Below are 12,935 nucleotides of genomic sequence, written 5' to 3'. Positions count from 1 at the left end.
TTGTTCCAGTGCAGCAACCAAGTCCAAACAAGTCTCTGCATTTTCCAGTAGTCTTCCCTAGGATAGCTGCCCTAGGGTGAAGGTGGAATTACCATACTGAGCTGCTGTAAAACTCTTCAAAAATCTTTCTGCTCAGCTAGTGGGAATCAGGAACCTGTCTCTTAAAGGAGCCATGCATTGGTTTGCCGCTAACAACCAGAAACTGTGTGGCTCTGGGCTCCGTTTCCTTCCAGCTTTCATAGACTCAGTATTATCCTGGGCATCTGTCTGTTCAGTTACGGGAACATTTAAAATCCTTGTACCTCCTCCCCTCTGCCAGCTACTTCTCTAATACTGGCTTGAAGGGGGAGACATAGGACTAGCAGCAAGGGTTTGCTATAATCTGGGAGTTTTTTGCACCAGGACAACTATGGGCAACTTTTCCATTCAGATAGATGATCCCCCAAGTGAGTCTAATTCTGCCACTACAGAAGGAAGATGAGTACCCTTCTGAGAAGGAGAGACCTGAAGAGCCTACAATTTTTGAGAAAGAGAAATTACTAAGTCTCTCAAGCCCTCCCATTCCTCCCTTGTCTTATCCCAAGACTTCTGTTTCTTTTACTCTGCTTCAAGAGGGGACAGACCTTGATTGAACGATTTTGTAAAAGCATCCCCATTTAAAGCAGCTCTGGTAGAGTGAAAGGTTTTGTTTTGCCTGTGTCTACCACAGGGAAAATTTCCCCCTGCCACTCAGGACTCAGATTTAAACTGTCCAAAATTAATGCCCACAGTCCAAAAGCTTCCACTGTGATCTTTTCCATCCCATGTCCTTCATAATGTTGTTACATTTTGACTCTGATTCTCCCCCATGAGTGTATGTCCAGAGTCCCATAGTCAGAAAACCAAGGACACAGCTCCTCTACAAACACTAAGAACTTCTGTACTTGTTCCTGTTCTACCTTAACTCCCCTAGTTTTCAAACTCTCTGCAAGTGAATATACAAACATCTGGTTACTATTTCCCTGCTCTATATTGGCTTCTCTTTCTCAGACTGCTAAGTCTGCAGTAGCTGCTTGTTCCTGGATACTGTTTTCTGTGCATCAGGTCTGCACTAGGGAAATTCTACTCTTACCTTAAGTTTCCTCCTACACAATATCCCTATACCGAAATCCTATATTTTTACCTAATTTAGTAGGTAGAAATTGAGAGAGAGAGAAACCTGGACACAGAGAGAGAGATGTTGCTGCAGCCTAACTTTTACTGCTTGCTTTGGCTTAACTTTTAGCCACTCTGCTTTATGTATATACGTTTTACTCCCAAAGAGTAGAATACCATCACCTAATCCTTAATTCATAACTGGACATGTCCAACTGCTTCTGCAGCACCTCCTTCTCTCCTTTACTTATCTGCTCTGTACTCAAGTCCCAAGTTCTGGTGCCATATGTGGGAAGCCAGCTCCTACCTTTTCAAGGCTTTTGATGAGGAGGAGAGAGGGATAAGAAAATATTAGGTAGAAAGATAGCAAAGAGGAGAAAGACAGAAACACAGGATAGCTTCAGGAGGACCTGGGTCAATAGCCAACGGCCTTTTCCATTTATTCAAAAGGGTTTTTTTTATAACAATGCCAAGGCAAAAGATCTCCCACCTGCTAGATCAAAGCACACTGGACAGCTAAGTGTAGACCCTTCCAAACACCTGGTAACTACGCCTGTGGTCAAATCATCCCCTTATGCAGCCCTGCTGGCTAAAGCAAGCTCAGATTCTTGGACCCTGAGTAAGTTCCCCCTTTTCAAAGTTTTCACTCACTAGCCTCAGGCACAATTTAAAAATCTTCAGTGGTGGTGGCACATGCCTTTAACCCCAGCACTCAATGAGGGAAGCAGAGGCTGGATGATCTCTGTGATTTCTAGGTTAGCTTGGGCTACAAAGCAAGTTCCAGGACAGCCAGGGCAATACAGAGAAACCCTGTCTCCAAAAACAAACAAACAAACAAACAAACATCTCTACAGTCAATTCTGATGTGCAGCCAGCACTGAGAATCAGAGGCATAAGACTTTGTTCCAAGCTGGACAAGACATATTCTGAGAAAGCTTATCAGTCACATGCTGGTAATCAGATCCTTGTTTTTGGTTTTGTTTTTAACAAGATTTACTTATTTATTGTGTATACAGTGTTCTGTCTGCATGTATATCTGTACTTCAGGGCAGAGGAGAACACTGGAACACATTATATGTTTCCTGGGAATTGAACTCAGGACCTCTGGAAGATCAGCCAGTGCTCTCAACCTCTGAGCCATCTCTCCTGCCCCACAAGATCCTTTCTTGTCAACTTGATTTGACCATTGAAAGGAGTTGGGAAGTACTGAGATAAGCACTCTTTGAATGAAGAGTCAGGACATTGAAATGCTGTAGGCATGATTTATTTAGAGCTGACATTGCTTGCCTTTTGTGCCTTTTGTTCCCATTGTGGAAATTTTAGATGGGGCTCCAAACCCTGTGGGAAGTGCTGGGTCAATGTTGGTATTGGACATGTGCAGTCTTTGCTTCTAGGGGAAAGTGAAGGGAAATGAAGGTAGAGAAGATGATTATTTCCAAAACTAAGAGACTCTCAAGGCTTATAAGAGCCTCCACATGAATTCAGAAGGGGCTCTGAAGCTGGTAGGAATCTTGGGCACAATGGCCTTATTTTTAAGATTGGTGTGAATTCCAAGAATACCAAGATCTCCATTATTCCATTATATAAAAGTGAAGACAGCATTCTGTAGTTGATTCCTTTTCCATTTATTTATGCCATTGTCTTTAGTTCATGTATATCAGTGTTTTAGAATGTGATAAAACAGTGGTTTATAGTTATTGAAGATTTATTGTGTGCCAGATACTGGGCTAAGAATTATGAAACTAAAGCATAGAAAGAAATATAAGTGGCAAAGTTTGGAAGTATTTAATTAATTGATTAATTAGTTAATTATTTCTTTTTGATTTTTTGAGACAGGGATTCTCTGTGTAACAGAGAATCTCTGTGTCTGTCCTGGAACTCACTCTGTAGAACAGGCTGGCCTTGAACTCAGAGATCTACCTGCCTCTGCCTCCAGAGTACTGGGGTTAAAGGATTGTTCCACCTCTACCCAGTTGAAGTTATTTATTTTTAAATATTTGTGATTTTTTTCTGATAGTCAATTCTTTTTAATTATGTTCTGTTTTAAAATATGCTTTTATAATTTGCCACATGCTCTCTGTTTATTAGCAGAGTGTACTGAGTTGAACTTAAGGGTCTCTGCCTGTTTGAACCTCGTGGTTTTATTAGTTGACCTGAAACTGCCTCAAGGCCGCTCTCTGATGCTTGGTCTGTGCTGAAGAGGTAGGGGATGGTTGGGCAGGGTCTGACCCAGTAGTGCCTTTTTCTTTTTCTCCTTTTTTTGAAAGGATGTGACACACATGGCATCTTGAACAGAATAACAAATCTGCCATCCTGCCACTTCAGAAAGTAAATTCTGGGCTCTAGCAACCTTTAGTGACTTGCATGCTTTATACCCCACACCACATGTCCAACACAGATAAAGTCCCTTGTTGGCCATACATTCAGGAGGTTATGAGTCTTTTCAGCATCACGGACCCTGTGTATCACATGACCATCAATGTGAGCTACTTGCCAGATAAAGATTCCTCACAGTTCTGTGAACTTGAGTCACTGGTTTTGGAAATTCTTTGTTCTAAAGACTACCATTTTCATCCTCCAAAGCTGACTTCCATAAATGTGATAGGCAGCAAGCCAATACCTGTATAGCTGCTTCGGGTTGGAACTTAAGCTTAACCCCTGAACCCTACCCATTCCCCTTCCCTTAATACTTGGAAAACTAGATCTTAAGTGGTCTTTCAAACAGTGTTTGTTAAATACGACATGACAGGTACTTTAGCACAGTCACTCTCTAGTTAGATCTTAGTGTCAGTGTCACATTTGCCATACAGCCTCTTCTGAAATGCCTCCTTGTGCTCTGAAAGACCACTGGCCTATCTTTAAACCCATGACATTACATTTCCAATATCTGTCCTCAGATAACAGTCCTTTGTAAAGCTCTTTCCAGTCAGCTTGGGGAAGTGGCTGCACGGAGAGCTTTCTCAGGCTTGGGGAAGTGGGAGGGGCTGGCTAGGGCAAGCCTCAGTCAGAGGAGACAGGTGCTTGGTAGGCTAAGCTGAGTCTTGGCATAGCTAAAAGTTGTTATAGTTCCAGAGGTAGAAGGGACTTTAGCGCTATGACCCAGTCATCTAATTTTATAGGTGAATGAAAGAAAGCGAGTCCCAGCAAAGTTAGGTGACTTTTTAAAGGCTACAGAATTTGGCTCAGTCAAGGTTGGAGCAATGACCAAAGTCAAACCAAGCTATGCACTGCTTCTCTCTCTTTTCTATCAGGAGCTACAAAGACACCCATTCTCCATTTCTTTTCATGGGTTGCGTTTGCACAGAAAGTTTTCTTTTAGTGTAGTTGTGAGAGTCAACAGAGGTAAAGAATACCCACATTGGCTTAAGGAAAAGTGAAGAAACCTTTAAGATCATTAGCATATTTTGAGCTTGGTTTCAGGTTCCACTAAGTATCAGCTTAGTCTCTTCCTTCATACACCAACTTCTTCAACTATGTAACTGTAATTCTGTATTGCATTTAGGTATTATTACTACCAGGAACAAATCTACATTTTGTGGTTAGTATTATTTAAAAGTATTAAAGGAAGAATAATTATGTCATTTTGAGAAACTTTTATGCATATTTTCTAAATTTGCCATAACATAATTATCCTGAATTGTCCGGTTGTGTTAAGTAGTGTTTTACAAGTTTTTTAAAAAAGATTTATTCATTTTATGCATATGAGTGTTTTGCCTGCAGGTATGTATGTGCACCATGTGCATGTCTCATGCTCGAGGAGGGTGTAGGAGCCCCTGGAACTGGAGTTAAGTATGGTTGTGAGCCACTATCTAGATGCTGGGAATCACACCTGGGTCCTGTGTAAGAGCAATAGGTGCTCTGACTCCCCAGGGGCTTTGTTCTTAAACTGGCTATTTATCTTGTTTCGTTGCTTCTAATTGTTATCAAATCTTTACTTTCTTACTTACATAAAAGGAAAAATGTGTAGAGGAGTCATCTAGAGTGTTCCTATATTTTAGTAATTTAAAATCTTTTAATAGGCTGTGAAGTGACTTTTAATTCAACATACTGAATTAGTCTTATAGTTAAGAATATTTAAAGCCTTTGGCAATGTGCAGTCAGGACACCCACTGTTGGGACACCTGTTGTCAGGGACACCAGTTGTCAGGGCACCCACTGTCCTTGACTACTTTTGCAAAGAAAATGTGTTGTCAAATTTGTATTCCAAAGAGTTGAATTATATTTGCAGAATTTACTATTGAATCTTATATACTTTTGTTTAATATTCTTTTGTCAGATATTTGTCCAAGTAGTTTTTGTCTATAACTAGATTAGAATTTTATGAGACAGATTTGAATTTTTTAAATACAAGCAAATACTATGATTTCTATAAGATGTAAGAAAACAAATATTTTCATAGTTTTTTGTTACATAAAATTATCAAGGAAGAAATGGAAGAATTTCAGCAAATTTGCCTTATATTTTGAGACTGTCTTCTTCTGGGAAGCATCTTGATGAGGCAAAAATGTCATATTTTTTCATGCTTTTACTGAATATAAATCCTAGTACAGATAACAACTTGTGCTTGTCTGGCACTTCAACATACTAAGTAAGCCATGGTGTCATTTGTTCATTTTAGTACCAGAGAGGCCATTATGTTTAAACAAGGATCCTGGGTTCTTGTTTTTTGTTAAGACATTGCTTGACAGATGTGTAGATGCATGGTATATGTGTATATATATATATATATATATATATATATATATATATATATGTATATATATATATATATTTAAATATATATTGTACATGTATAATGACTCTGGTATGTTTTTGACTCAATAACTGTTTAAGTGTTGTTATACCTCACATAAGGTGTGTTTCTTCTACATGCTGTATAAACGTCCTATTTGCTTTGGTTTCCTGTAGTTTCTCAGCAAAACTGACTAAGTTGAAAGAATAAGTTAAAAATGTAATTGACAGATAATGTCCTGCTTTCTAGGTCGATGTATGTGGTGTAGTGAGGACTCTGCACACAGAACATTTCTCCTTTTGTTATATAGTGTAGTCCCAGGCGTGGGCATATTCACCCACACATCAACTTTCTTAGCATCTTAGTCCCAGGCGTGGGCATATTCACCCACACATCAACTTTCTTAGCATCTATCGGAGGTCTCTCCTGGAGTCTTAACTGAATGTCAAGGATGGGTAGTATTCATTCGACTCTTCTGAAATTTTTTATCACTATTTCAGAGAATTGGGATGCTGTTATTTTTTAACCTATGCTATCTAGCATTGTAGTAAAATGACCCTTCTCTTCAAATAAAGAAAAGGTGAACAAATATAAAATTGTAAGGGTAGCTTTATTCAGTCTGATATATGAAAAATAGTTCTGAATATTCCAGATGTAACATCAGCATTATTGTTGTGTAATAGTCACGGTATTTATTAAATGTCTGTTGTAGGAATTCTAATCTGCTGCTTCCTTATTTTTTGCAAATGTTGAAGCCCCAAACATAGGTTGTACTGTTGTGTTTTTTTTCAAACTTTTCAAATGATAAAGCAGTACATTCAATTCTTGGAGTTGGCATGTTTTAAATGTCAAATGTATGAAACAACTCTGAAATAAAGAATTTTTGTTTTTAGAAAGCATTTTACCCATGTGTGCAGTTATTGAAGTAAAATATTTGTACTTGGCTGGCTTTTCTTTATCAAATGTCATGGTTCAGACCTCCCTTTTGTTAGAGATGTAGGGGATGTTTCCTTCTGCTATTAAATAAGCAATTAATACTCAGTGTTTATTTAATATGAAATTGTCATATTTTTTGTAACAGATTTGTACTTGAAAGGCTCAAATATGGAGCTTTTGAATACATACACTTCATTTCTAATTTTATTGTCATTCCATCTGGTGTTTAATGATGCCCTTTGTAAGACTGTTGCTATAGACACTAATGGAGTGAGTGACCAGAGGCTGGCATTGATGAGTGAGAGGCCCTCTCACCTCATGACTCAGCTCTCAGGCAGGCTCTCTATGTCCCCATGGTATTGGGCTCAGGTTGTCATTTTTCACATTCACTGAATGGCCTTTCAGGACTTTGCCTCCAAAAGCATCATTCCAGATTGTCATGGTTCAGTTCTTCTCATCTTTCTCCTCATCATTCTCTTGCAGAGAACTGCATGCATGTAGTGTCATCATTAGTATTGCATGACATCTTTTATGGAAGTACTAGATAATCCTGTAACTACTAATTTTCATGCACCCCTTTTCCCATCCCACAGATGCTAGGAAATCACATGTACAATCCCTATGGAGGCACTTGGTGGTCTCAAGGTAGGAACTAACACATCTGAGGAACACAGGTTAAGAGCTGGTGTTTGGAGGCAAGAGGAACATGAGCAGGACCAGAAGCCTAAGCCTTTCTGAACCATCTTACTGACTTTTGCAGGAGAAGCCCTGAGGCCTTTCTCTGTTGTCTTGTTTGCATGAGGTGGCCTGTCAAAGACCACCCCTGAAGATTACATGTGTGTTTGTGTAGGGGTCATAGGAGGTATAAAGTGAAGGTGGTCATGTGGTGTGCAGACTTATTCTAGATTGATTAGAATGAAAGCCTGAGGGAATCAGAGGTAGGAAAATGAGTAGGCACTGGGGAAAACTGTGTTGTCTAGGGAACAAGCATCACTCAATGTGTTTCACTCTCCAGGCCCCTCTCTGTGCTCTCACTGTTATTCTGAGCAGCCTCCTAGCAGTTTGGATCCCATGATTGTCCATTTCCATTTGGGCACATTGGCTTTTGTACTTGGAGTCTTGCTTCCCCGTGACATTAGACCCTATTTCAGCATGTCATAAATCTACCTTGACTCGGGTTCTGCCAGGTCTGACTCCTTCCACTTTACTACCTCATCCACAAGCTTCCAAAATTTCTAACCATCCAAATGCTTTCATATCTTACTGACTTCAGCTTCTTTATCAACTCAACTCTAGGATTTATTTTAATGATTTTTTTCCCCTCTTTGCTGTTGTCTCACTTTCTATTGATTGGGCTATCTGCTTTTGGTATATCAATTAAAAACTGGAGATTATGATCCTTAACTTCAGGGCTTCCTGACAGCCCTAATTTAAATGAAATGTATGAACATGTAGTCAGTGATTTGTGGTTAGTGGATGTTCCAAGCTTCTTCTCTTTTATACTCAGTAATCCAGCTCCCTGGCTCTAGGGTTAAGTTGGCTTTTGTTTGTTTGTTTGTTTGTTTGTTTTGAGAAGGGTCTTTTATGTAGCCCTGGCTGTCCTGGAACTCACAGAGATCCACCTGTTTTTTCCTCCTAAGTGCTGGGGTTAAAGAAGTGTGCCACCACACCCAGCTCTGTGGTTCTAGTTTCTACACTGTTCTTTTCATTTTTTTATCCTGTTACTAGAGTTGTCTTTCCTAAGGACCCTTTTTAAGCATCTTCAGTGTTCTGCATTTGCCCACAGTATAGACAGGCTTTCCTGATGTGGCTGGCCAGGTGCAAGGGTGGCCTCCTCCTCTGAATACATCTTTCTAGCTTTGTATGTCCTAGCTATAGGAGACTGCTCAATATTGCCCCCAAACCTTATTTTGATGTAGTGTTTTGGTCTTGGAAGCAAAATACTTGTTTTTCTTTTTTCCTGTTTTTTTTTTTTTTTTGCATCCATGCCAAAATTTAATTAGTAAGTACAATTACAATCTATGTCCATATTAAAAGGTGTGTAAATATATAGACATGTAAGTATATATGTAACAAGCACATATATCTCAGAAGCTATTCATTATCACAAAAGGTAGCAAGCAGTAAGCTTTTCCTATGAGATATATTATCTGTTTACATAGTAATGTAAGCTTATCTAAACTCACTGTCTCATCTGATACGAGCTGAACTTAAATGATAGTCACTGTCTGTGTCTTTGTAAAGGCTTCAGTCTAGGCTTAAATTTGAAGACAAAAAGTGAGTCTGTGGGAACTGAGGCACCTCACCCAGAACACTTAAGCCTTAGAACATAAAGAATTTAAATGTTTGGTCAGTTAACCGGTCAGAGAAAAAAAGAATTAGCATTTGTGTGTACCAAGTCCTTAACGTACATTATGTCGTGTGGTCCTCTGGAACCTCTCCAGGGTAGGTAGGTGGGTGTTTTGTAGGTGAGAAGAAGGAGGATTGGAAAGGTTATCTGCCTAGGATGTGAAGCCTGTGAACCCTCTCTCGCTGCCAGGCACTGCCCCGGAGAGTGGTGTCGGGGCAGCAGTGTTTGCTGAGGCTTCTGTTAGCTGCCGTTTCTTTTCATCGGTGGTGTTCTCCAGATGGTTGACTGTTTTCCTTCACATTAGAGAAACAAGATTGGGGGCTGTTCCTCTTGGGGTCTGTGTTCTTTTCCTTTCTTTCTCTCACACCCCTGTGGCCATGAAAATAACATTTGGTTTTCTGTAATTTGTGCTTGTTATTGTTTTTTTTTTAAGGGTTATAAGGTGTGTAATTGTGTATGCATTGATTCTAAACAATTAGAAAGCAAGTGTCTGCTTAATACAGTCAATAGGAAGGAGATGAAGTTCTTCATAGCAGGTCACTTCATACTTTTGATGTGTTATTTTTCCTCTTCTAAATAGCTTTGCTCCTGCATGATTCACAATCAAGGATTTCAGTGTCTTGAATGTGGATGACAAGGTCAAGGGTAGCAACTAAGGTTGTCTGAGCAGGTGTGTTCATTGACTCAGGTGCTTTAATCTTCTCAGTAACCCTAGGAACCAATAATGTCTTTGTGCCCATTTATAGATGGGAAAAAAATCAAGATGAAGAAAAAGTGGGAAATTTATTCAAAGTTAGGATGCTGCAGTGTCTTGGCAGTTTTAAGTCTGAATTACTTAAAATTTATGTTGTTACTAGGTTAATTAATGTGCTGTTTCTGTCCTCGGCAGGTGGACTCATATTCTCTAGGGGAGAAGTTGTAGATTATCATCAGTATGAAAATGACTAAGCTTAGTAGGGTTATATGTAAGTCACTTGAATTACTGTGGCATCATTAAGAAACTAAGCAGGTCTTTCCTTATTGTTAAGAACATTTGTAATTATGGATGCAGAAAGGTGCTTGTATTAGTTTTGTTTTTTGTTTTTTTTTTTTGTGTGTGTGTGTGTGTGTGTGTGTGTGTGTGTGTGTGTGTGTGTGATATGTGCTTGAGGGAAGCAATTTAAAAAGAACAAGTATTTGTTGTGGTTCACAGAGGTTTCTGTAGATAGTAGAGGGCTCTGTGTTTCTGGGCCTGTGGGAGGCTGACACTGAGGCAGGACATGGGCCTGTGGGAGGCTGACACAGAGGCAGAAGGACATGGGCCTGTGGGAGTCTAGGGAGAGTTAGGAACATGTCTCTTTTTCAGTGTGCATCCTCCATCAAAGCAGGCCCCAGCTTTCATAATTCCTACACCTCCCAATGGTGAATTAGATTTTGAATCCTTCTGTTGATCACTTCATTGATGAAGACAGAGCCCCCATGATCTTGTCAGTAGTGCCACCTCTGAGAATAGCTTTGCTGGGAACCAAGCCTTTAACACATGGCATTTTTTGAGGGGTGCTTTGTACTCAAATCATAATAGTGGTTCTGTTTACTCTGTAGAATGTCATTGAAACAGACAGTTTTATGTCTAAATGCTGGCTAGGGAAATAATGTTGTTTTAGGTTACAACAGTGAAGGGATTTTTGAAAGGCTTGGCTGGCATGTTTTTCTGGAAGGCAAACATCTTTTCTTTTTAGCAAGTAGTAATACTGGATTTTAAAATTGTATTTTGCAGCAAGAACATTTGAGTTAATACAAACAATATTCTTATAAGGTTGGGAAAGTATTATTGTCTGAGAATGATACTAATATGCTTTAATGACTAACTTAGGGTTTTTATTCCTGTGAAGAGACACCATGACCACAGCAGCTCTTATAAAGGAAAACATTTAACTGGGGTGGCAGCTTACAGTTTCAGAGGTTTAGTCCATTATCATCATGATACCACATGGTGGCAAGCAGGTAGATATGGTGCTGGAGAAGGAGCTGAGAGTCCTGCATCTTTACTTGCAGGTAACAGGAAGTGGTCTGAGACACTGGGCGTGGCTTGAACCTACCCCCACAGTGACACACTTCCTCCAACAAGGCCATACCTCCTAATAATGCCATTCCTTATTATGGGGGCCAATTATATTTAAACTACTACAATGACTTTGTTAAATTTGGTAATCTCCCTTTGTATTTTCCTTTTTAAAGCTCACCAAAGGACATGGATGAAAATGAAAACAGCCAGTCTCCAATGACAAGCTACCAATATCCTAAAGAAACAGTAAGGAAGCGCCAAAATTCAGTACAGAATTCAGGAGGAAATGTGTCTTCCAGGTTTTCCAGGAAAAGCTTCAAACTGGATTATAGACTAGAGGAAGATGTAACTAAATCGAAGAAAGGAAAAGATGGGAGATTTGTTAACCCATGGCCAACATGGAAAAACATCTCTATCCCAAATGTTCTTAGATGGCTGATAATGGAGAAGGACCACAGCAGTGTTCCAGGTTCCAAAGAGGTAGGCAATGTTTAGCTATTTCTGAATGCTTTGTGTATACTTTAAATACATATATATGATTTAGTTTTTCTGTGAGTTATGACCCTCTATTTATCGATTTGAGCTGTTTCTGTATGGTAAGACATAATGGTAAGTTTGAAGAGACAAATGAATCCTATGACCCTTATCCTCAAGTTCCTAGTTTAGCAGCACAGTACATGTGTAAATAATCCCTTCTCATATGTAGCCAGAGGCTGGGGTAAAGTGCTTTAGAAACAGAGGGGTGGAAGTAGTCAATTTTGACTGGTAGGGGTTGTCAGGAGTATGTGTGCTGGTCCTAGGAAGCTATTTTGCAGTGGTTTTCTAGGTCAGGTGATCACATGAACCATGTTATGAAGGTGAGAAAGTGCATGGTGTGTTCTAGAAAGTAACAGGCTGATAAGAATTTGGAATATGGATTCTGCAAAGTAAGGCATGACCTAGAGTGTCCCTTTAATCCTTGGACTCAGCCACCAATGCTATAAAAATCTTTTGATATCCCTTGCAGAGCTGTGAGGGTTGACTACAATTTATTGCCTCCAACTACAGTAGCTTCACTAAGGATGTAATTTGTTATCCTTTAGCATAGAGAATACTAGAAGAGTAAGATGTGTTTTGGCAGGGCTGGATGAGTAGGTGATGGTTCCCATTACAGTGGCATCTTCTTTTCCTTTCAGATTCTTTCTTAGTTTCCCCTATACTTCCTATCATCTTCCTTGAACTCCGATCCTGCCTGGCTGTTGGGGAGTTAGGGGCAGGGTATCTGACTTTGTGAGTAGAGGGATGATATGAAAAGAGTAGGGGCATGCCTGAAGACTTGGATCTACAATGGGAAGAGGTAAGGGGCTGTGGGTAGAGAGGTGGATTTTGGTGTTAGATCTACTTGGTAATGTAGCCTGTTTTTCTTTAAAGGACATAGGATTGAAAATCATACATCATGTTGGGTGTGGTAGTGCACACCTTTAATCCCAGTACTTAGGCAGCAGTGGCTAGTGGATATCTGTGAGTTCAAGGGCAGCTTGATCCACTTAGTGAGTTCTGGGACATCCAGGGCTATACAGAAAGACAGTCTCAAAAAAGGGGAGTGGGAGTAGGGAAGAAAAGAAACCTTCTATCACTTTCATGCTAGAAATATTCATAGTAATCTATATATAGTATATCTATCTATATGTATGTACATACATACATTTTATGCATATATTTGCTGTGCTAGAGATTAAACCTCGATCCCAATAAATTAT

The 12,935-nt window shown here is 39.6% G+C and overlaps 1 protein-coding gene across 6 annotated transcripts in view; it reads left to right on the top strand.

The window, feature by feature from the left end:
* The window catches only part of Napepld (N-acyl phosphatidylethanolamine phospholipase D), a 99,276-nt gene that overhangs the window by 58,926 nt on the left and 27,415 nt on the right, over window positions 1–12,935 (top strand). For all 6 annotated transcript variants that reach the window (XM_076565974.1, XM_076565975.1, XM_076565973.1 and 3 more), the window contains one exon: window positions 11,370–11,676. In XM_076565974.1, coding sequence (XP_076422089.1) covers window positions 11,383–11,676 — 294 coding nt within the window. In that variant the 5' untranslated portion in view covers window positions 11,370–11,382. The remainder of the gene's footprint in view (window positions 1–11,369; window positions 11,677–12,935) is intronic.

This window comes from Peromyscus maniculatus, chromosome 3, assembly GCF_049852395.1.
Source record: "Peromyscus maniculatus bairdii isolate BWxNUB_F1_BW_parent chromosome 3, HU_Pman_BW_mat_3.1, whole genome shotgun sequence".
NCBI lineage: Eukaryota > Metazoa > Chordata > Mammalia > Rodentia > Cricetidae > Peromyscus > Peromyscus maniculatus.
Note: the sequence above shows the minus strand (reverse complement) of the source record. Positions and strands in the feature narration are given on the sequence as shown.